At 41.3% G+C, this 24,984-nt stretch overlaps 1 protein-coding gene and 1 long non-coding RNA gene across 3 annotated transcripts in view; one reads left to right on the top strand and one right to left on the bottom strand.

Moving 5' to 3' along the window:
- Positions 1–1,347: 1,347 nt before the first annotated feature.
- Positions 1,348–23,068, top strand: KLHL9 (kelch like family member 9). 2 transcript variants are annotated; one of them, XM_067744512.1, is made up of 6 exons: positions 1,348–3,850; positions 6,906–7,009; positions 13,771–13,816; positions 15,995–16,041; positions 17,440–17,529; positions 22,867–23,068. In XM_067744512.1, exon 1 carries the CDS (start codon positions 1,895–1,897, stop codon positions 3,746–3,748), a length of 1,854 nt encoding a protein of 617 aa, XP_067600613.1. In that variant the 5' UTR covers positions 1,348–1,894; the 3' UTR covers positions 3,749–3,850; positions 6,906–7,009; positions 13,771–13,816; positions 15,995–16,041; positions 17,440–17,529; positions 22,867–23,068. The 2 variants fall into 2 exon arrangements, with proteins under 2 accessions (XP_067600613.1, XP_067600614.1); XM_067744513.1 differs by having other exon boundaries at positions 22,836–23,068.
- LOC137227896 (uncharacterized) overlaps positions 6,253–24,984 on the bottom strand; it is an 85,358-nt gene continuing 66,626 nt past the window's right edge. Inside the window, exons 10-11 of the long non-coding RNA XR_010945042.1 lie at positions 17,405–19,094; positions 6,253–6,829 (exon numbers count right to left, since the gene is read on the bottom strand). This is a non-coding gene — a long non-coding RNA (uncharacterized lncRNA). The remainder of the gene's footprint in view (positions 6,830–17,404; positions 19,095–24,984) is intronic.

Below are 24,984 nucleotides of genomic sequence, written 5' to 3'. Positions count from 1 at the left end.
AAGACCATTGGAACCAGCTAAATGTCCATCGGTAGGGGACTAATCAAATAATGTAGGACACACCCATTCAATGGGAAACAGTACAGCTATTTAAAAAGATAAAGCAGTTATCTATATATGAATGAGAAGATCTCCAAGTTAAAAAAGATAGATGCAGAACAGTGAGTATAGTATGCTATCTTTTATATTAAAAAAGGGGGAGAATGTAATAAAATAATGTACCTATATTCTCATCAGTTGACATATGCATAAAGAAACTGGAAGGATTTAAAAGACAGTAATAACTTCAAACTGTGGAAAAGGTTGGAAGCAGTTGTGTCAAAGTATACATTTATTCATATGCCCAAATTCCAATTTACTAGTAATTTAAAAAATGTAAGTTAGCAAAATATCCATAAAGGGAAAAGATCAGTAGCAGGGAAATACACACTCAAACATTGCTGGTGACAGTATTTTGGAAAAAAAAAAATTGTCTTCAATCAGCATTCTGCCCTTAGGATTTATCCAAAAACAGGTAAAGTTTTGTGCTCAGATTTTATGAAACAGTGGAGAACAAGAAAGTATATATTCAGGAACAAATGATGGGCAAGGGAACTATAGTATGTGTAGTTATCAGACAATTGTGTATCCATTTAAAAATTTGTGAGTAGAAAACAAAAGCACGAAAAATTTACTGATGATGGAATTCCATTGAGTGGCAAAAATTCAGGCTAAATTACTTACATAGCATAGTCACAATTTGGTATTTTAAAAGAGGCAAATGACATGTTTTAAATGATTAAAATTTGAAACTATGAACCAAAGTTATAACTGAAGTGTCTATTAAATTGTGTGGGCTAAGTTTTTTTTCTTTTTTGGGCTGCGTGGCTCGTGGGATCTTGGTTTCCGGATCAGGGATTGAACCCGGGCCACAGCAGTGAAAGCGCCGAGTCCTAACCACTAGACCACCAGGGCATTCCCCTGTGGGATAAGAATTTTAAAGTTTTTTTAATAGAGAAAAAACTTTAAGCATTTTCCCCCATGCTGCCTTTCAATTTCTACAAAAGCCGCATTTCATTGTCACTCAGAAGTAACAAAAGGAAGAAGCCAGGAAGTGTAAATCTCAAAGTATGCATTTAGGGGGACAGCTCAGCTGCCGTGAAAGGTTTAGGTCAAGCATAATATACATGCACCCATTCCAGCCCATTTAATGCCACATACAAAGTACCCCAAGAGGCCCCGCGGGCCCATCCTGCACAGCCCCGCCTTGCCCAAACCCCGCCCTTCCAGTCCCCCGCCCACTTTCTCTCATCCCCCCACACGACCGCCCACTGGCGAGGTCAGGCGGCCGCGCAGCCGCAGTAGCTGCCACGGCCGCTCCTAGCCCGGGGGATCCTGGGAGCAGGCCTTTCCGGAAGGACCGGTTCGGCGTCGGGGCCTCGGCCCGTGTTGCAGCCCAGTGTTCCAGGCCCTTGCTCCACGACGGGCCCGTAGCCGCGGCGACGCTCTAAGGACAGCGGAGGGCGCGGCGGGCCGCTCGCTGAGGTGCCCGGCTTCGCCGCCGAGCGAACCCCGGGGCCGCAGGACGTGGCGGCACCTCCCCCTTGGCCCGGAGCGGAACTGCGGGAGGAGCGGCAACGCAGGCCGGACGCGGTGAACCGGGTCACTAAACTGCCTTCAGGTGATGAATTATCTACATAATAATCAGATTTGAGGTCCACAGCCCTCTGTGGTCCTGCTATAGAACAATTTTCAGAGAGTGACTGGTGTGTTCTGAGGTGTGCCACAGTGACTGTTTGCCCTTGATAAGGAAAGCAAGCTCTCTTGCTCTTGGGACATCCTCGTTTCCTTTAAAGCTTTCAGGTCATAACCTCTTTGGCCGGCATACATCTTTGTGCAAGAGGAAGGCTTTCACATGAAAGTGTCTCTTGGTAACGGTGAAATGGGCGTCTCCGCCCATTTACAGCCTTGCAAGGCAGGAACCACACGTTTTTTTACCAGCAATACTCACAGTTCGGTGGTTTTGCAAGGCTTTGATCAGCTTAGAATAGAAGGATTGCTTTGTGACGTGACCCTGGTACCAGGTGATGGAGATGAAATCTTCCCTGTTCATAGAGCTATGATGGCGTCTGCTAGTGATTATTTCAAGGCTATGTTCACAGGTGGAATGAAAGAACAAGATTTAATGTGCATTAAGCTTCATGGGGTGAACAAAGTTGGTCTGAAGAAAATAATTGATTTTATTTATACTGCAAAACTTTCTCTTAATATGGACAATCTTCAGGACACACTTGAAGCAGCCAGCTTTTTACAAATTTTACCTGTTTTAGACTTCTGTAAAGTGTTTCTTATTTCAGGAGTCTCTTTAGATAACTGTGTTGAAGTTGGACGAATTGCTAACACCTACAATCTTATAGAGGTAGATAAATATGTCAATAATTTCATCCTGAAGAATTTTCCTGCATTATTGAGTACTGGGGAGTTTCTAAAACTCCCTTTTGAACGGCTTGCCTTTGTGCTTTCTAGCAATAGTCTTAAGCACTGTACTGAACTTGAGCTTTTCAAGGCTGCCTGTCGCTGGCTAAGGTTGGAAGACCCTCGGATGGATTATGCTGCAAAATTAATGAAGAATATTCGATTTCCACTGATGACACCACAGGATCTCATCAATTATGTGCAGACAGTAGATTTCATGAGAACAGACAATACCTGTGTGAATTTGCTTTTGGAAGCTAGCAATTACCAAATGATGCCATATATGCAGCCAGTGATGCAGTCAGATAGAACTGCCATTAGATCTGACTCAACCCATTTGGTTACATTAGGAGGAGTTTTGAGGCAGCAGCTGGTTGTCAGTAAAGAATTACGGATGTATGATGAAAGGGCGCAAGAGTGGAGATCTTTAGCCCCAATGGATGCTCCTCGTTACCAGCATGGCATTGCTGTCATTGGAAACTTTCTTTATGTAGTTGGTGGTCAAAGTAATTATGATACAAAAGGAAAAACTGCCGTTGATACAGTTTTCAGATTTGACCCTCGGTATAATAAGTGGATGCAGGTTGCTTCGTTAAATGAAAAGCGCACATTTTTCCACTTGAGTGCTCTCAAAGGACATTTGTATGCTGTTGGTGGGCGAAGTGCAGCTGGTGAGCTGGCCACAGTAGAATGTTACAATCCAAGAATGAATGAGTGGAGCTATGTTGCAAAAATGAGTGAACCCCACTATGGCCATGCTGGAACAGTGTACGGAGGCTTAATGTATATTTCAGGAGGAATTACTCATGATACTTTCCAAAACGAGCTCATGTGTTTTGACCCTGATACAGACAAATGGACACAGAAGGCTCCAATGACTACAGTCAGAGGTCTGCATTGCATGTGTACAGTTGGAGACAAGCTCTATGTCATTGGTGGCAATCACTTCAGAGGAACAAGTGATTATGATGATGTTCTAAGCTGTGAATACTATTCACCGACCCTTGACCAGTGGACACCAATTGCTGCCATGTTAAGAGGTCAGAGTGATGTCGGAGTTGCCGTCTTTGAAAATAAAATCTATGTCGTAGGGGGATATTCTTGGAATAATCGTTGTATGGTAGAAATTGTCCAGAAATATGACCCAGAAAAGGATGAGTGGCATAAAGTTTTTGACCTTCCAGAGTCACTTGGTGGCATTCGAGCTTGTACTCTCACAGTTTTTCCACCTGAAGAAAACCCTGGGTCACCTTCCAGAGAATCACCTCTTTCAGCACCTTCAGATCATTCTTAGGACCAAGGTGTAAAATACCTTTGCAGTGCATCATGGATGATCCCATACTTCCCCTTCAGTTGTATCTTCTTACGTTGATTGGTACAGTTATTAGATAAAAAGGTAATTGATGTTATTTGTATTGCTTGGCTTAGTATGTTTATCAAATGGTTAACAAATGCATTCTGAAAATGTATTCAACATAGCCATTTTAACAAATGTAAAAAGATAAGTAGAAAAATGTTTGTTAGATGTCTTTTTGTGGTGGTGTGTAAGTCAAAGTGTAGGTGATTGTAGTAAATGTATAATTATATTCATTATGCTTCAAAGTTGAAAGTTTTCATCTTTGACTACAAAACATCAAAGGGAGGCTGCCTGCTCTAACCTAAAATAATAAACAAAAAAGGTCTCCAAGCCTTATTAGCTGCCTCCCTTTTTTCATAGAGTTTTTGACATAGCTGCCAACTCACCAGATTGTGTGGGTACATTCAGAATATGTGACGATTCTTAGGCAGACCAGAGAAATAATAAATTCAAAAATATTAACTCAAAAAATAGTACAACCCTAAGTCAGGATTTCATATCTTTCTGGGGAGAGGGAGAGAGAAAATACACACACACACACACACACAATGTATATGCATGCATACACATAATTTTTAAATCAATTGGCACTTTAGCTATAGTGAAATTGTTTTTAAATTTAAATTCTTTTCTGCCTAGCAGCTATTTCTATTCAAACGGGAATTCAGTACTAGAGAATAAATGTCTGTGTTGTCTTACTGAATTGATGTAGATGAGAACTACAACATTAAATTGACAACCAAATTTGTCATTTGACTGAATTGTTACTACAGATGAAACTTGTCACTTTTTCTGCTTATATATTGTTTTCTGTAGAGTTGCCTTTATACAGGTTATTTAGCAAAGTTCAAGTCTCAGAGAATTGCTTCTTCTCAGTAACTTTAGGCTCTGCTACATTCCACCTTTTTGTTCAGTAAAATTTATGAACAAGACAAAGAAAAACATACTGATCAAAGCTATAGGTTTTAAAGTTCAGTCTCCCAACTTAGTCATTCTAACACGACTGTTTGATTTGAGGTGGTTGCCCTGGTGCTGCTCCAGCCCATGTGCATCCTGAGCTTTGTGTGATCTGCCTCAAGGCTGTAATCTGAGCAAGCAGAAGATGTACTGTTTGGCATCAGGTCAGAAAAATGTCTTTTTGGCTATGTCTAAAGGACAGGACCAACTTCAGATTCCCTAAGAAGCCAGCTGTAGAAAGCCTAGGACACTGCTGTCTTGCATGCAGTACTAAAGTAGATCTTCAGCCTCTTCAATACCAAGGGCATCCCTACTGGTTCAGAACCACATGGGGAGATCTTAATGGGACCTTATCCGCAAATGGAATCATAAGAGTCCTCCGAAGTGAGTGATTCTGAAGAATCTGAAGAGTTACTTCCCTGGAATAATTGTCTACCTGAAGAAAAAATTTACATGTATACATTAACATACATATGTTTATATTTATATCCCTATACTTGGGAGATTGTCATAGTGTAAATCAGGAACAACCTTCTCTTTATTGACAACCTCATAATAAAACTCAGGAACCAAGACAAAAGGAATTGGCTTCAAGGGATCTGAACCTCACTGCCCATACAGGTATTGATTCATTTTAATGCTTTTATGATTTCTGCATTGGCAGAAAATTTCATACTTCCTATTTTTTTTAAATGAGTCAATTTTTTTATTACTAAAAATAGCACATTTGAGAACATTTAGGAAATAGAAAAAGTAGAAATTGCTAATAACTTTGTACATTGAATAAGCAAGAAATAGCATCCTAATTATTTCCTTAATTATTAATGAAGTTAAATATTTGTGTTTTTTGAGTAGCTGTGTTCCTCTTTAATCGAATGTTAATATCCTTTGCCCTTGTAATACCTATTGGAGTTGCTTCCTTTTTCATATCCAGTTATAGGATCTCTTTATATAATAAATATAATTTAACTGGCATTTGCTTGCATTGACTTTTTTTCTCAATCTGTTAGAGGTTTACAGAGGCAGGGCCGTTTAGTTAATTTTTGAGATCAAATTTGTCCATCTTTTTGCATTTTGACCTTTTGGGTATAATTTTGCTATGGTTCCTTTATTTTTTACATCATTTTGATGTATTACTTTTTTGGTGCTAATTCTGACATGCTGAGATGGTATTGCCCCATGTCTGCTCTGCATAAGCTTTTCTCTTTCCCTTGTTGAGAAAAGGTTTCTGCCTTCTATTACATTTGACTGTGTTGCTTTGTAATTAACTAAATATTGTTCAGCCAGGTAAGTTAACTGCTCCACCTTTACCCCCTGCCTCCAGCCTCACACATCCCACCTCTCATTCTTTTACTGTATAACTTTCTGCAATTGACAGGACTCTTGATAATCATAAAACAGCTGACTGGTGTTATGCTAATTAAATCTAATTAAATCTGGAATTCCTTCCTTACAGGTAAAGAAATTTGAGGTGACTAAAATGATTGGAAAGATATCTTTATTTTACAAGCTGATAGTTTTTTTTACAGAACATTTAGAAAAATATTTAAAAGAGGATAAAAGCTGCAAGCTATGTAAAGCATTCTGTTAACATTTTATTTCTTGTTTTAGTTTTTCTGATAGTTTCAAAAATAAGCTTTTGTTAAGTTTCCTGATTATAAAAATAATTCCTTTTACAGTAAGTACAGGAAAATGAAAGTGAACAGAGGGTGTAAATTATCAGTGATTCCACATGTCAAAAGTAACATGTTAATACTAGGTATATTATGAATTTATATATGTACAGACATTTGTCAAATACTTTGCAAATATGTCAGAACTTAAGCTAAAATCTGGATGATAAAAGGAAGTAAGTTCAATTTCCAAAGGCACACACTGCTTTCATTATGGCTTTCTCCAAGTTTTCTAAAATCTGTATGTATTAGAAAATAATATGTAAGGTGCTTTTTTCCTAATTATCAAATGCATGTGCATTAAGAAAAACATTCCATTTTAAAACCAGATAAAAATCCATATTTAATTTTTTTCCCACTTGCCAAGAGTAGTATTTCTGTAGATTACCTGCAAAGCAAACATATTTAATCATGTTCAAATTTTTCTGGTTTGTAATTAAAATTATCTTGTTCTGATTATAAAGACAAAATATACTCCTACAGAAAATTTCATTCAAAACTACAGAAGCATACTATCAGAAGTAAAACCAACGTTCTATCCGCAGCTCAACGATTGAAAGACCTTAGGGTAAGTTAACCTCTCTAAGCTTCATTTTCTCATTTGTCTATGGGATTGGTGGTGGGCATTAATAATTGTTATCTATATCAGAATCGGAAGGAGATAATATTATAAAGTGATTAGCATAAAACATACACAGAGAAGCATTTAGTAAGATATTTGTTACTGTCATTGTATTGCATAATTTTTTACTTTAGTTTTGTCTTAATGATTTTCACAAGTTCTTTTATTTGAAAGTGTTAAATGTCTATACAGTATTTCACCCATGAATGTGCCTTCATATTTTTTTTCCATTTCCCTATGATTATATATTTAAATATCTACCCCCAATTTTTTATCATAAATTAAGCAAATTTAATATTCTTTAAAAAAATTTTATCTCTTATTACCCTGTGATAAGTTCTAAGTAAAATCTGAGTCAAATAGTGTAGGCTTTTTTAGGCTTTTGAAAAATATTTCCAGGATTGTGTGACTATGCGTTTCCACCAGAATGTGTTTAGTGACTATTTCAAAGGCAATCTTGGCAGTTCCAGTTATCTTACTGTTTGGATTTATATTTCTTTAATTATTGGAAACACTGACTTTTGCTTATTGAGCATGTGCATTTTTTCATATGTGAATCATTTGTTCCTGTCTATTATTTTAAGTATCCTATTAGCTACAGACTTTTTTCCTCAATTTATGTCATTTTTGTGGGGGCTGGGCTATTCAATTTTTAAAAATTCAGATATAATATTTGTTTCAGGCATACAACATAATGATTCTATATATGTATGTATTATGAAATGATAAGTCTAATTAACTTCCATTACCACACATAGTTAATACAATTTTTTTCTTGTGATGAGAACGTTTAAGATCTACTCTCTTAGCAACTTTCAAATATACAATACAGTATTATTGATAGTCACCATGCTGAACATTATATCCCCAGGACTTATTTGTACCTTTTGACCACCTTGACACATTCAGTTTAATAGTCAAATATGTCTGTCTTTTATTGCATTTTGACTTTTTGGTGATAATTTTTTTTACATAGTACCGATGTCACATTCCTTGTCCTTTACTCTATTGCTTTGTCAGTGCTTATTCTTAACGTGCTAAGGTAGCATTTACTGCTTGTCTCTTGTTCAGATAGCTTTTCTTTTTTCTGGTTGAAATGAAGATGAATTTTTAAAATAAATTTATGAAAATTCCTTTTATATTAAGACTATTAATCTATCTTTACAGCAAGTATTTTCCCATCTTTCTTTGAGTGCATGTCTTAACATACAAGGTATTTTTTTTTTTGCGGTACGTGGGCCTCTCACTGCTGTGGCCTCTCCCGTTGTGGAGCACAGGCTCAGCGGCCATGGCTCATGGGCCTAGCCACTCTGCGGCACGTGGGATCTTCCCAGACCGGGGCACGAACCCGTGTCCCCTGCATCGGCAGGTGGACTCCCAACCACTGCACCACCAGGGAAGCCCCCAAGGTATTTTTTGTAATGTAGTGAAATTAGTTTTTCCTTTGTCATTTTTTTAATGCTGTCTTGCACAACTTCCCCCCATCATGTGAAGGTGTAATTACCCTGGTATTTTATGTTATTGTTATGGATACAGCTTTTTACTAGTTTTCTGTTTCCAAGTTATTATCCACTTGTTCCATCACAACTTTTTGAATAATCTTTACTTTCTCACTGAATTTTTATGCTTTGTAAACATCATGTAATAAAGGTCTTATTTATAATATGGGCAAACTAGGGTCTTTTTCTTCAGTTATAATGATATTTTATTCAAGTTGTCCTTGGCATGTAGATTGCTGTTTTGAATGGGGTTTTGTTTTCACATTATATTTCAAACTATTGCAGTAGTAGGAAATACATGATTTTACCATGTTTTTGTTATTACTCTCATTGATTCTTAACATTTTCAGGGGATTTTGGGGGATTCTCTTTTTTTACCTTAGAGAGTCATGTTATCTGCATAGTATAAAAACCTCGTTTCATATTATTTGTATCATAATTTAAAGCATTGGTTAATACTTGCAGCAGATTATAGTTGTAACACGAGGCATTGTGCCTTGTAGGTAATTTTAATAGGGATAATTCTAGAATTAGAATTTTAAATTCCTTTGTTAAAGAGAGGTATTCTTTATTTTTTTTTAATTAAAAACAATTTTTTTTATTGGGGTATAGTTGCTTTACAATGTTGTGTTAGTTTCCACCGTACAGTGGAGTTCCCTGTGCTATGTATATAGCAGGTTCTTATTAGTTATCTATTTTATACATATTAGTGTATATATGTCAAGCCCAATCTCCCAATTCATCCCCTCCCACCCCCACCCCCCAATTTCCCCTCTTGGTGTCCATACGTTTGTTCTCTGTATCTGTCTCTATTTCTGCCTTGCAAACCAACTCATCTGTACCATTTTTCTAGATTCCACATACATGTGTTAATAATTTTTGGCTGTGTTGTGTCTTTGTTGCTGTGCATGGGCTTTCTCTAGTTGCGGCGAGCAGGGGCTGCTCTTCATTGTGGGCTCAGTAGTTGCAGCGCGTGGGCTCTAGAGTGCAGGCTTGGTAGTTGTGGTGCACGGGCTTAGTTGCTCTGTGGCATGTGGGATCTTACCGGACCGGGGATCAAACCCATGTCCCCTGCATTGGCAGGCAGAGTCTTAAACACTGCACCACCAGGGAAATTTCCATACTTTTAAAAATGAATGTTTTGGAATTTCTCCCCCGATTTTGATACCTTATCTGTGTTGCTAGTATCCATTTTTAAGCATATATTTGAATGGCAGAGTGATGGTTGAAAAAAGACTTAGATATTCACTAAAGATGATTGCATACACTACAGAACTGCTTAAGTTGTGGTCCTTAACCAAATGCACTAATAATAGATAGTTCCTCTATTTTCTTGGTAACAGTCTCTGAACAACTACTTTCTAGGGGTTGATGTTATTCTGCCACCTACTGGTTGAAAGTCAAAATCCTTAGTTAGATGGATTACAGAAAATGTAGGCTTTTTAAAAAAACAGTAATGACAAAAACCAGAAGTTTTTATTGTGTATGTGAAAGTTCAGTCTTCAGGTGATACTCAAATAAATGAATACAAAATCCCTATGGTAACTCTTAGTGTATAGAGAGGGTCAGATATTCAGAGAAAAAAAAATTTTCCTGTGGTTCCATTAAAGAAATTTTTTAAATTGAAATATAGTTGATGTGTAATATTATATAAGGTGTACAGTATAGTGATTTATAGTTTTAAATGTTATACTCAATTTAGTTATTATAAAATATTGGCTATATTCCCTGTGTTGTATAATATATCTTTGTAGCTTATTTTATACGTAATAGTTTGTACCTCTTAATCTCCTATCCCTTGTATTGCCCCTTCCCCCTTCCCTCTCCCCACTGGTAACCATTAGTTAGTTTTCTATATATGTGAGTCTGCTTGTGTTATATTCTCTAGTTTGTTGTGGTTTTTAGATTCCAGACGTAAGTAATACAGTATTTGTCTTTGTCTGACTTATTTCACTTAGTGTAATACCGTCCAAGTCCATCCATGTTGCTACCAATGGCAAAATTTCATTCTTTTTTTTGGCTGAGAGGTATTCCGTTGTATATAGATACCACGTCTTTATCCATTTACTTCTGTATATTGGCAATTGTAAATAATGCTGCTGTGAACATTGGGGTGCATGTATCTTTTTTAATTATTTGGTTGCATCTTAGTTGCGGCATGTGGGATTTTCGTTGCGGCATGTGGGATCTTTGTTGTGGCATGTGGGATCTTTCATTGCAGCGCGTGGAATCTTTCATTGCAGCGCGTGGAATCTTTCATTGCAGCGCACGGGCTCTTCATTGCGGCACGCAGGCTCCAGAGCATGCGGGCTCAGTAGTTGTGGCGTGTGGGCTCTAGAGTGCATGGGCTCAGTAGTTGCGGCCTGCAGGCTTAGTTGCCCTGTGGCATGTGGGATCTTCATTCCCTGACCAGGGATCAAACCCATGTCCCCTGCATTGGAAGGTGGATTCTTAACTACTGGACCACCAGTGAAGTCCCACACGTATCTTTTTGAATTGGTGTTTTTGTTTTTTCCGATATGTGTTGCTGGGTCATATGGTAGTTCTATTTGTAGTTTTTTGAGAAAACTCCGTACTGTTCTCCACAGTGGCTGCACCAATCTACATTCCCACTAACAGTGTACAAGGGTTCCATTTTCTCCACAGCCTCACCAACATTTGTTATTTGTGTTCTTTTTGATGATAGCCATTCTGACAGGGGTGAGGTGACATTTCATTGTGGCTTTGATTTGCATTTCCCTGATGATTAGCAATGTTGAACATCTTTTCATGTACCTCAGCCATCTGCATTTCCTCTTTGGGAAAATATCTGTTCAGTTCTTCCCATTTTTTAATCAGGCTGTTAATTTTTTTGATGTTAAGTTGTATGAGCTGTTTATATATGTTAGATATTAACTCCTTATAGGTCATATCATTTGCAAATATCTTCTCCCAATCAATAAATTATGTTTTCATTTTGTTGATGGTTTCCTTTGCTGTGCACAATCTTCTCAATTAGGTCACATTTGTTTATTTTCGCTTTTATTTACTTTGTTTTAGGAGACAGATCAAAAAAAATATTGCTACAATTTATGTCAAAGGGTGTTCTGCCTATGTTTTCCTCTAGGAGTTCTGTGGTATCCAATCTTACATTTAGGTCTTTTTTTTTGTGTGTGTGGTACACGGGCCTCTCACTGTTGTGGCCTCTCCTGTTGCGGAGCACAGGCTCCGGACGCACAGGCTCAGCGGCCATGGCTCACAGGCCCAACCGCTCCGCGGCATGTGGGATCTTCCCGGACCGGGGCACGAACCCGCGTCCCCTGCATCAGCAGGCGGACTCTCAACCACTGCGCCACCAGGGAAGCCCCTTACATTTAGGTCTTTAATCCACTTTGAGTTTATTTTTGTATATGGTGTTAGAGGATGTTCTAATTTCATTCTTTTACATGTAGCTGTCCAGTTTTCCCAGCACCACTTATTGAAGAGACTGCCTTTTTTTCTCTATTGTATATTCTTGCCTCCTTTGTCATAGATTAACTGACCATAAATACATCAGTTTATTTCTGGGCTCTATATTTTTCCATTGATCTATGTGTCTGTTTTTGTGCCAGTACATACTGCCTTGATTATTGTAGCTTTGTAATATACCCTGAAGTCAGAGAACATTATTCTTCTAGCTCTATTCTTCTTTCTCAAGATTGTTTTGGCTATTTGGGGTCTTTTGTGTTTCCATACAAATTTTCAAATTACTTGTTCTAGGTTGGTTAAAAATGCTCTTGGTATTTTGATAGAGATTGCTTTGAATTGTAGATTGCCTTTGGTAGTTTGGTCATTCTAACTATATTAATTCTTCCAGTCCAAGAACACGGTATATCTTTCCATCTGTGATGTCTTCAATTTCTTTCATAAGTGTCTTACAGTTTCTGAGTACAGGTCTTTTACCTTCTTAGCTAGGTTTATTCCTAGGTATTTTATTTGTTTTGGTATGATGGTAAATGGGATTGTTTCCTTAATTTATTGTTCTGATAGTTCGTTGTTAGTATACAGAAATGTAAGAGATTTCTGTATATTAATTTTGTATCCTGCAACTTTACCGAATTCACTGACTAGCTCTAGTAGTTTTCTGATGGCATCTTTAGGATTTTCTGTGAATGGTATCATGTCATCTGCCAACAGTGACAGTTTTTCTTCTTTTCCAATTCAGATTCCTTTTATTTCTTTTTCCTTTCTGGACTTTTCTAGGACTTCCAAGACTATGTTGAATAAAAGTGGCAAGAGTGGGCATCCTTGTCTTGTTCCTGATCTTAGAGGAAATGTGTTCAACTTCTCACTGAATATGTTAGCTGTGGGCTTGTCATATATAGCCTCTATTACCTTATGTTCCCTTTATGTCCACTTTGTAGAGTTTTATCATAAATGGATGTTGAATTTTGTCAAAAGCTTTTTCTGCATCTACTGAGATGATCATATGGTTTTTATTCTTCAGTTTTAATGTGCTGTATCACATTGATTGATTTGTGGATATTGAAAAGTCCTTGCATCCCTGGGATAAATCCTACTTGACCATGATATATGATCCTTTTACTGTATTGTTGGATTCAGTTTGCTAATATTTTTTTGAGTATTTTTGCAACTATCTTCATCAGTGATACTGGCCTGTAATTTTGTGTGTGTGTGTGTGTGTTTGTGGTATCTTTGGTTTTGGTTTCAGGGTGATGCTGGCCTCATAAAATGAGTATGGAAGTGTTCCTTCCTCTGCAATTTTTGGGACTAATTTGAGAAGGACAGGTGTTAACTCTTCTTTAAATGTTTGGTATAGTTCACCTGTGAAGCCATCTGGTCCTGGACTTTGTTGGGGGTTTTTTAAATTATTGATTCAGTTTCACTATTGGTAATTGGTCTGTTCACATTTTCTATTTCTTCCTGATTTGGTCTTGGGAGATGGTACCTTTCTAAGATTTGTCCATTTTACTGGCATATAGTTTTGTAGTAGTCTTTTAGGATCCTTTGTATTTCTGTGATCTGGGTTGTAACGTCCCCTTTTTCATTTCTGAGTTTATTGATTTGGGCCCTCTCCCCTTTTTTCTTGATGAGCCTAGCTAAAGTTTTTCTATTTTATTTATCTTTTCAAAGAACCAACTCAGTTTCATTGATCTTTGTTTTTTAGTCTGTATTTCTGCTTTGATCTTTCTTCTACTAACTTTGGGTTTTGTTTGTTTTTTTCTCTAGTTCCTTTAGGTGTAAAGAAAGATTGAGACTTTCCTAGTTTCCTGAGGTAAGTTTGTATCACTATAAACTTCCCTCTTAGAACTGCTTTTGCTACATCTTGTAGATTTTGGATTGCATTGTTTTCATTTTCAGTTGCCTTTAAGTATTTTTTGATTTCCTCTTTGATTTCTGCAGTGATCCATTGGTTGTTTAGCAGCATATTGTTTAGCCTCCACGTGTTTGTGTTTTTTTGCACAAAACACAACTTTGTAGTTGACGTGTAGTCTCATAGTGTTGTGGTCAGAAAAGATGCTTGATATGATTTCAGTTTTAAATTTACTGAGGTTTGTTTTGTGCCCTAGCATGTGATCTATACTGGAGAGTGGTCCATGTGCACTTGAAAAGAGTGTGTATTCTGCTACTTTCGAATGGAATCCTCTCTATATATATCAGTTAAGCCCATCTGCTCTAATATGTCACTTAAGACCAGTGTTTCCTTACTGATTTTCTGTCTGGATGATCTGTCCATTGATGTAAATGGGATTTTAAAGTCCCCTACTATTATTGTGTTACCATCGACTTCTTTTATGTCTGTTAATGTCTGTCATACATGTATATAGGTGCTCCTATGTTGGATGCATATATAGTTACAATTATATTTTATTCTTGGATTGATCCCTTGATCATTATGTAGTGTCCTTCTTTGTCCCTTGTGACAGTCTTTGTTTTAAAGTCTATTTTGTCTAAGTATTGCTACTATGGCTTTCTTTTGACTTCCATTTGTGTGGAATACCTTTATCCATCCTCTCACCTTCACTCTGTGTCTCTAAATCTGTAGTCTCCTGTAGGCAGTGTGTGTGTGTGTGTGTGTGTACACACACACACACACACACACACACACACCTGCCTTATTCTTGTGTCCCTTCAGCCACTCTGTGTCTTCTGATTGGAGCATTTAGTCCATTTGCATTTAAGGTAATTATCAACATGATATTCTTATTGCCATTTTGTTAATTGTTTAGGGGTTGTTTTTGTAGGTCTTTTTTCCCCTTTTCTTTTGTTTTCATGATTTGATGGCTATCTTTAATGTTGTTTGGTTTTCCTTTGTGTGTGCATTATAGATTTTTGGTTTTTGGTTCCCATGAGGTTTTTATATAGCAATCTGTATATCACACACACACACACACACACACACACACACACACACACACACACACACACACGATTAAGTTGCTGGTCTCCTAATTTCAAATGCATTGTACTTTCCTCCCCTCACAATTACTGATTTTGATATATTTTACACATAATTGTTTTGTGTATCCCCTAACTGCTTATTGTGGATATAGATGATTTGATTACTTTTGTCTTTTAAGCTTCCTACTAGCTTTGTGCTTGGATGATTTCCTACCTTTACTGTATGTTTGCCTTTACTGGTGAGCTTTTCATTTCATAATTTTGTTTCTAGTTGTCGCCTTTTTTTTTGCCTAGAAAAGTTCCTTTATCATTTGTAAAGCTGGTTTGGTGGTGCTGTACTCTTTTGGCTTTTGCCTGTACATGAAGCTTTTGATTTTGCCACCAAATCTGAAGGAGAGCCTTGCTAGATAGAGTATTCTTGGCTGGATACACCCTCCTCAAGTACCATAGCAAAGGTTTTTCCCTTTCATAATTTTAAATATATTGTGCCACTCCCTTCTGGCTTGCAGAGTTTCTGCCGAAAAATCACTTGATAGTCTTATGGGGATTCCCTTGTATGTTTGTTGGTTTTCTCTTGCTGCTTTTAATATTCTCTTTAATTTTTCTCATTTTAATTACGATGTGTCTTGGTGTGTTCCTCTTGGGGTTAATCCTCTATGGGACTCTGTGCTTCCTGGACTTGGGTGACTGTTGCCTTTCCCAGGTTAGGGAAGTTTTCAAGTATTATGTCTTCAAATGTGTTCTCAGCTCCTTTCCCCCTCTCTCTTCTCATTCTAGGACCCCTATAATGCAAATATTAGTGTGCTTATTGTAGTCCCAGAGGTATCTGTAACTGTCCTCATTTCTTTTCATTCTTTCTTTTCAGTGGCAGTGATTTACATGACTGTCTTCCAGCTCACTGATTCATTTCTCTGTATCATTTAGTCTGCTGTTGATTCCTTCATATATATTTTTCATTTCAGTAATTGTATTCTTCATATCTGTTTGGTGGTTCTGTATATTTTCTAACTCTGTTAAAAACTTCTAACTTCTCTCTCCATTCTTCTCCCAGGTTCTTTGATCATCTGTACCATCATTACCCTGAATTCTTCTCCTCAGGTAAGTTGTGTATCTCCACTTCCTTCGTCTGGAACATGTTCCTCAGCAACCTCATTTTGTCTGTTTCCTGACCTTGGAGAAGGGGCCTTCTGTAGGAGATGTCTTATGCGTCCCAGCAGCACACTCCCATCTCATTTCCCATGCTATATGCTCTAGGCATTCCTCCCATGAGGATTGTGTGGGTCTTTCTGTTGTAGTGGGCTATGTGGGAGGTCTGGTAGGCTTTGTTAGCCTGCAGTGTGGTTGGTTGCCAGGCCCTGCCTGGTGCAGAGGCTGCCAGCTGCTGGTTAGTGGGGCCTTGTCACTGGGAAGCTGACTGCAAGACCCCAGGGGGGCCACAGGGCTAGTGCTGGCTCACTGGTAGGTGGAGCCAAGGTCCAGAAGACTCTGGGGCTGTTGCCTGCCCATGTCCCAAGGTTAGTGCTGGACTACTGGCAGGCAGAGCCAGGTCCTGGAGTCTGGCTGCAGGGCCCAGGGATCACACAGCTGGTGTCAGATCACTAGTGGGGGTTGGGGGAGGTGGTTCCTGACACAGTTGGGTACAGGGTCCAGGGTGTCCCCAAGCTTGTTTTGGCCTGCTAGTGGGCAAGGCTGGGGACCAGCTTATCCCAGGGCAGGGTGTAGCTAGCTGTGGGTAGACTGGGTCCATTGGCTGCAGGACTGTGGTTTTGAATCTGGTGTCTGCCTCCCTAATGGGTAAGGCTGGTTTAGAGCACCAGTGCTTGCCCACTGGTGGGTAGAGCCATGTCTAGAGGCCTCTGTGGGCTTAGGAGGTCCTTATACAGCCTGTCTGCTGTGTTCCCACCTAGTAAGTTGCTTGGGCTGAGGTGTCCCAGCACTGGCATCTACAGGCTGTTAGGTGGGGTCAGGTCTTGGCACTGATGAGCTAGAGAGAGGATCCCACAACAGTGCTTGCCCGCACCAGTGTCCACGTGGTAGAGAGCTCCCAAGTATGGCTGCTGCCAGTGCCCATGTACCCAGGGTGAGCTGCAGCCCCCCCCCCCCGGCCCCCCACTGCCACCTCTCGCAGGCTCTCCAGGACCAGCAGGTAGGTCTGGCCCAGGCTTCTGTCAATTTACTGCTTTCTCCCTGGGTCCCACTGCAGGGAGATTCTGTGCCCTTTAAAAGGGGAGTCAATGTTGTGAGTCTCAACTGGTGGGGAAATAAAGCCCCACTGACCTTCAAAGCCAAATGCTCTGGGGGCTCGACTTCTTGGTGCAGGACACCCTGGCTGGGGAGCCCAATGTGGGGCTCAGAAGTTACTCCTAGGAGAGAACCTCTGCAATACAACTCTTCTCCAGTTTGTGGGTCTCCCATCCCGGGGGGTATGGGACATGGTTATATCTAAGTCTGCCCCTCCTACCCATTCTCATCGTGGTTCCTTTTTTATGTCTTTAGTTGTAGAAGATCTCTTCTGGTTGGTTCTGGTCTTTTTCATTGATGGTTGTTCTGCAAGTACTTGTGATTTTGGTGTGCTCATGAGAGGAGGTAAGCTCAGGGTCTTTCTACTCCACCATCTTGACCAAAGAGTATCTTTGATACAACACAAAAACACAGATTTAAATATCTTTGACCTTTATCTTATTGATAAATTCATATAATTTGAGTTTTATAAAAAATCTGCACCATTTCATCTGGATTCTAAGCATTCACACCCACTACTATGTGGTTTTTTTAATGGATTGTAAACTAAAGAGCTTCAGCTTACAAAGTATCACACTAACAGAGTAAATCTTTTCAGTGGCAGAAAGAATTTAATGTGCAAATATCCAGGTATAAGTAAACTTGATTAACTTATAATATTCTAAGAGCTTTTATATATTGGTTTGCCCATGCAGATGCTAGGATCAGATCACTGCTCTACCCACAAAGCTTTCATCCACCCCAGACAACAACACATACATAGCACACATGTGTGATACAGAGCGGCTTCTGGACCAGCTGATCCAAATTCTTTTTAGTACCATCCCTGGGTTCCAAGAAAGCCTATTTCTTGGCTAGGGAACTACCCATTTCCTCTATCTCCAAAACACTGTCTCAGAGCAGAATATTCTCATACTGAGTATTCTTTCTCCCAGGATGGATATGATTGAAAACAGGTGACCTCTTAATTGTGCCTCCTGAAGCCTGTCAAAATGCACTTATGCCAATAGTTCTTTTCTATAACCTTGCTTGTTCCTTCTGTTCTATTTAATACAGTATTAGAACAAGATGAATATAAAGCTGCTGATGGCGGTTAAGGTCTGTTACCTGAGCTCAGATGTTTCATTGTGTATACAGCCCTTTCCCAATTTTAAGTTCATGCAGTATTCCAGCTCTTTATTGGCCCATCTTCCAGAAGGCTGTGACTATAGAGGTAGAGGTTTATCATTCTTTGCCTCATTTCACCTAAGAGCCCATCAGCAGAGTCTATATTTGTGAATGGAGGGCAAGTCTAATTTCTACTGATGAACTTTTATCTTAGTTCGGAAGGATACTTTATCATTTAGAAGCCAACACATTCCAGCCAGGAATTAGTGATCCATAAAAACAACTCATTTCTTCCTACTAGGCAGAGTGTTTGGTTATTAATCCCTCCATCCTTCTCCAGATAACACAGATTTCACAAACCTTCTATGCATCCTATGTATACAGGCACACTCAAAGGCATCACTTAAGCTCAGAGAATGGGGAAAGAGGGTTTTCTAACTTTCCAGTCTGACTGACTCTCCATTAATGAGCTAACCTGTGCCCTCAACTTTTCCTACTTCATCCTATAAGGGGAGTGGGTTATGGATTCCACTTACATTGTCCACTTAGTTTACTTCTCCATCTTCCATATCTGCATTTCTCATTCACCCCTACCACTTACCTCATAGTACACTTACCAGCCATGTGCAACACGTTCCTGGCTATCATTTGGGAGGAATACTGCTGTGTGTAGACCAAGCTCAAGGAGATGCCTCTAGTTAGCCCCCAAACTCAGTGTCCAGAAATGGGTTTTTACATATCCTGCTGGGTGCTTGCAGCTGGTCAGAGCTCCCAGTGGACAACCTGCTGATGTGGAGTACCTACTGGGGCACAGTAGAGAAGCCCCATCAAGATCTAGGTAGCGATCAGGATTATAACTTTGAGAATGACCTAAGTCTGCTGAAGCATTGGTTGTGTGCAGAGGCAGGAGCCGCAAGGGGACTTCGTTCAGGACAGTGGTAGAACTGGGGTCATCTCGTTACTGCTACTAACCAGTCTCGAACTACAATCAAGTCACTAGCTGGATGTTTTGTTAAAAAATCATTAAAACATTATTCTCCTATCCATAATCTCACTTCCTTGGGTTACTTACTACATCAGTGATGTTGCTGGACCAACACCATTCTATTTGGAGAGATGTGCAGATGACTGAAGATGGTGGTATCAGGCACAAGAAAAATGCATAACCTGCCACTCCAATGCTCTATCCCTGCATAGAAAGAGTGGTTAATTTTTCTCTAGTATCCTTTACTGTCACCATCCCACTGCTGGCTTTCAGAAGAGCATGGTCAAAAGAAAAATCTCAACAGTACTACAATTTAACTCTTAATAGCCTTTGTCCATCCCATAGGAATGACTTTACACCCCAGACCTTATCTCTACCACAGTCTCAACAGTTCTCTTCTAGTCAAGGTGACCTATAAAAATGGCTTTTATTAATACCCAGAATATAATGCTGAGAAACACTGTTCTCTCACATCATAGACTATTATCTATTTTCTCATACATCTCTAATCATCATCTTAAAGGATCTGAGCCATGTGGTCACTTTGATACAACAGAGCAGCAACCTGATTCCCAAACCAGATGCAAAGCTTCATACAGTGGGTTTTCATACGCTGCATTCCTCATTTATCCTGGCATTATATTTTCCAAAGAAAAACAGGAATGGGATTCTCCTTAGTTCCCTTGCGTGGGGGAACACAAGGTGATCTTCCTAACATTTCTAAAGAAATGTGGCCAACAACACAACCCTCTCAGCTTTAGAGTGACTGTAAGAAAGCAGCAAGGGGCTTCCCTGGTGGCGCAGTGGTTGAGAATCTGCCTGCCAATGCAGGGGACACGGGTTCGAACCCTGGTCTGGGAAGATCCCACATGCCACGGAGCTACTAGGCCCGTGAGCCACAACTACTGAGCCTGCGCGTCTGGAGCCTGTGCTCCGCAACAAGAGAGGCCGCGACAGTGAGAGGCCCACGCACCGCGATGAAGAGTGGCCCCCGCTCGCCGCAACTAGAGAAAGCCCTCACACAGAAACGAAGACCCAACACAGCCAAAAGTACATTAAAAAAATAAAATAATTAAAAAAAAAAAAGGCAGCAAGGACTACCCAAGCTCCACTGTGTTCCTAGAACCTTTAGAAAAAACACTAGTTCACATGAGCTCAAACATTTCAATCCTGAACTGATACCCTCTTCCCTGAGTTCCTTAGAATCAGGTAAACCAAGCTCAAACCATGTACAAATCCCCTTACCCCTCCTTCCTACTGAGCCTTATCATGGTTCTTCATGGTGAGTACTCTCACTTGCTGCAAGTTAGGACACCTGACTTGGGTTAACTATAGAGCTGATCCTGGGGCGTCTAGCTGGGCTTCATTACAACTCCAGGAAAGAAAGTCACGTGAGAGCATCCAGAGAGAACTAGCACAGTCTTCCAACTGTGCTCTTAGTGGTCAGAGAGAAGAGAATTTGGTGTTAATTTTTTTGGAGGCTACTAATTTTTTTGGAGGGTGAGGGTGGAACATGCTCCCTTTTACTTTATGCATATAAGTAATGTTTTTAACTGTTCAAAAAATATCTGAAAGATTTGAGAAAAGCTCTGTTTCCTTCAACTAATGTGACAAGAAAAAAGGTCCAGAGATTTAGGTCTGTCCATAGTATTCTCATAGCTATAGTGTAGACATATTGTACATTAAAAACTCAGCATTGTTGTGACCACCTAGAGGGGTGGGATACGGAGGGTGGGAGGGAGACTCAAGAGGGAGGAGATATGGGGATATATGTATATGTGTAGCTGATTCATTTTGTTATACAGCAGAAACTAACACAACATTGTAAAGCAATTATACTCCAATAAAGATGTTGAAAAAAAGAAATACTGGCATCAAAGCATAAAAAAAGTAAATAAAAAAAACCTCAGCAATGTGAGCACATCTTGTACCCAAGTCCCTTGAAATAAGATTATCAAAAGCACTGATTCTGAAGACTTCCTGGAAGATAAAAACATATTTCATAGTCTTCGCTCTAAGAGCAGAACGCACAACTTAAAACCATATAGCTAGAGAAATAGAGTGAGACTCTGACAGATTTTATCTTCCAAGGACAGCAACAATGCTGTCTCCCACCCCATGTGTGCCTTGAAAACTATGCCATTTCTCACCAACTTGAGGTTGGTCTACTTCATCCCTCTTTAAATAATGGAAAGGCTTGTATTGGGCTGCACCCCGAAGGCCTCCAAGCCCCGTGGCTGCCCAGCATGAAGACCTAAGAAAGAGCCCACAGACAGCGGAAACATTAATGTCTTACTGGACAGGGACTCTTAAGAAAAAGGTCCTGCAGCGACACCCCGTGGACAGCAAGCAAGATGTGGCAGCAATCTTACCTATTTGAGGGAAGCTACTATTATACAGGCAATTTTCATCAGATTGGCTCATCAGTTACCAAGGAAACCAGTAGCAGGGGCCCTTCCATCACAACCCCTCAGGTTAATGACCAACATCACAGCAGATACTGATATTTCCCTTTTATGAGCTAGCAGGTGGAGCCGTTTTGGCCTAAGCATTAGACCAATCACTAGGCGGGCCCGGGGCGAGCACGCTGGTGGGCGTGGGGTGTGAGGAAAGTGGGGGCTGGTCTAGCGGGGGATGCACGAAGAGCAAGAGAACAGCCGTCCTGAGTGTCCTGACCACACACCCCACCCCTACGCACCCTACACGACCCTTATAATCTCCATCCGCCCCTCTTCCGAGACACCCCCGGGGTCAGGTACATAGCGGCGCACGCAACTAGATACCACAAATGCAATACACACAACAGCTGCTAAGAAGTGTCAAGAGTAAGCTAGGCCCTCGGCTACAGGGCAGGAAGAAGGCAAGAGTCTTCAGTTGCCCCCCCTATGGCGGCATGAGCCAGATGGATTTCCCATGGCATCTCGCTGCACACCCAGCCATCAGACTCATTTTGCAGCCTGGCCACCACGGTGGCCCAGTCCACAAGCTGATTCCCTGCCCTCAGGCTAGCGAGGAAGTCTACCAATACAATACAGGGAGGTCGTGACCAGTAAGCAAAATACAAGCCTCAACAGCATTCTGAGATAACACCACCCCTACTTGTGGTTTCTGTCCTGGCCTGCAGTACCATACGGCCGGTCCACCCTCAGTCCCCACAGCCGGCGCCAAATAATGGAGCCTTTCAATTAGCAAGGCATCAGCAGGGTTGGAAGGCAGGTGGAAATACCAGCACTTATCTTTACCAGGCCATTCCTGAACTGCATAGCCAAGAAAGTGGGATTCCTTGGTTGATATCGATGTCTATGGTGAGAAAGGAAGACAAGAAAGAGTACAGCCATTTTGAAAAAAAGGCCAGACAACGGTCTTGGGCAAAACAGGTCTTGCAAGCTAGAGAACAAAGGCCAAGGGGTCCTGAGTCCTGGGGGTGGGATAAGAGAGGGGGACAACATCCTCCCAGGAATAAATGATCTCTGTTACATTAACGAGTATACCTAGTTGCCACAAGGGAAGAAGCTCAACTGCAGATTTCAACCTTACCTGTTCCGGGGCTCTCTTGCAGAAGCTCCTCACGCACTCCTTTCCCCTCCCAGAAGCGTTCCCTAACCTGAGAGCCACCATGGAGCCTCCTGCTGCTGAACGAAGAAGTGTGACAATCTCTGGAAATTGTCAGGGATTATGAGACAAACCCTCCCCTTTGTTATAAAAGCAACTCGCCCCTTCCTCTCAGGAAGCTACTTTTTTTCCTCCGCCCCACACCCCAGCCTTCTCCCTTGTGCACACGCTGTCTCTTTTTTTTTTACGGTACACGGGCCTCTCACTGCTGTAGCCTCTCCCGCTGCGGAGCACAGGCTCCGGGCCCGCAGGCCCAGCGGCCATGGCCCACAAGCCCAGCCGCTCCATGGCATGTGGGATCCTCCCGGACCGGGGCACGAACCCGTGTCCCCTGCATCGGCAGGCGGACTCTCAACCACTGCGCCACCAGGGAAGCCCAAGCTGTCTCTTTTAATAAAAATCTTTGCTTGCCTAAGAGTCTTGTGGAAGTGGTATCATTTCTGTGGTACTGCTGCCCAAGAATCTGGAAAGGGCCCGGTAACAATGGGAGTCCTGTTTCTTTCCCACAGCTGTTCTAGATCCTGAAGAGTGGTCCTTTGCGTTGCTCTACGCATCATGGAAGCCTTCTGTAACGGCTTCCACCTGTTGTAAGACACTGCAAACTGCATAGAACTGTCGTTCCAACTCACTACATCACGGCTCCACCCCCTTCCACAGCTGGGCCCAGAAGCGCCAGGGTATTAGTACTTTGCCATCGCCAAAGGCCCAAACCACACCCTGCCGGGGAAGTGGCCACACCCAATTCACAAGCCTGTCCTCAGTTAATATCCCTGAAGCCTGTGGCTTTTAACTGTTTAGGGGTTTGGGGTTGGGGGTACGCTCCTTTACCCAACAGATAACTCCCAAACCATCGGATAGGAAACCCAGGTCCTCGCGTTTTGCCTTCACCAGCCAGTCCCGGGAAGTCAGATCGCCAACAAGCACAGGGCTGCTACTTTTAAACTGCAAAGAGCCTCTGAGGTTAACAGGATATCATCAGTATAAGGGTCGAGAAAGACATGCCTCATGGTAGACAGTTGCCACAGGTCCCACTTGCCAGTGGATGGCCACCTTGGGATTATCCCCCCACCCTACCCCGTTATCCATCATTATTTCCCGACATCTCAGCACTCACCGGAGTATCCTCGGCCTCTGGGCTTCTTGGCTGGCTCGCCAACTGTTGAGCTGCACCCAGCAGGCCTGCAAGCCTTATAGCTGCCCAATCTCCAGACCCAAGAAAGAGCCCAGAGGCGGTGGCAGAGACATCAGTGGTCTACTGGACAGAGGTCTTACGTGTCTGTATTAAAAGGTCCTCAAAGAACACCCAGCCGTGAAACGCAATCGGCCGGCAGCCATGTTTGCCACGCCTCCCGGACACAGGAGACTACCATTTGTAGGGAGAACTGACCTCTGGTTCGCTCATCAGTTACCAAGGACACCAGCAGCTGGGGCAGGTCTCTCACAACCCCTCAGGTTAATGACCATCACCACCACAGATATTTCCCTTTTATGAACTAGCAGGTCGAGCTGTTTTGGCCCTAAGCTTTAGAACAATCACGTGGTGGGGCAGGGGGCAAGCACGTTGGTGTGAGCGGGGTGTGAGTGAAGCAGGGACTGGTCTAGCACGGGATGCACAAGAGCAAGCGAACAGCCATCTTGAATTGACTAACCATACAGAGTGTCAATGTTTTACAAAAAAATTTGTTGGAAATAATATTCTATGACTTCCAAAGGAAGGTTAGGGTTTATCAGGCCTGGCGGTGCACACATTAGAGGCCAGATAATTCTTTGCTGTGGCTGCTGTGCTGTGGGTACTGTAGGGTATTTAGCAGCATCCCTGGCCTCTATCCATTAGATGCCAGTATCAGCCCTCATCACCGGTTGTGACAACTGAAAACGTCTCCAGACATTGCCAAACGTGCCCTCGGGGACAAAACTGCCCTCACCGAGAACCAATGGATTAGGTCATAATAGCTTGCTTACTGGGCCACTCACTTCTGAGCCCAAGGCGCCTTTAAAAAGTTCAACTACACTGAGTCTACCACGCTCACAGAAAAACCAGACCACAAGGAGAGTCATTGTGAGGTGCTTCTGTACCCAGTACCAGCTGAGGTCCC

The sequence above is a fragment of the Pseudorca crassidens genome, chromosome 7 (assembly GCF_039906515.1).
Source record: "Pseudorca crassidens isolate mPseCra1 chromosome 7, mPseCra1.hap1, whole genome shotgun sequence".
Classification (NCBI taxonomy): Eukaryota; Metazoa; Chordata; class Mammalia; order Artiodactyla; family Delphinidae; genus Pseudorca; species Pseudorca crassidens.
This window is presented reverse-complemented; position numbering and strand designations above follow the sequence as displayed.

Coding starts and splice junctions, on each gene's coding strand:
- KLHL9 (XM_067744512.1), top strand. CDS start 1,895: ATGAAAGTGTCTCTTGGTAACGGTGAAATGGGCGTCTCCGCCCATTTA.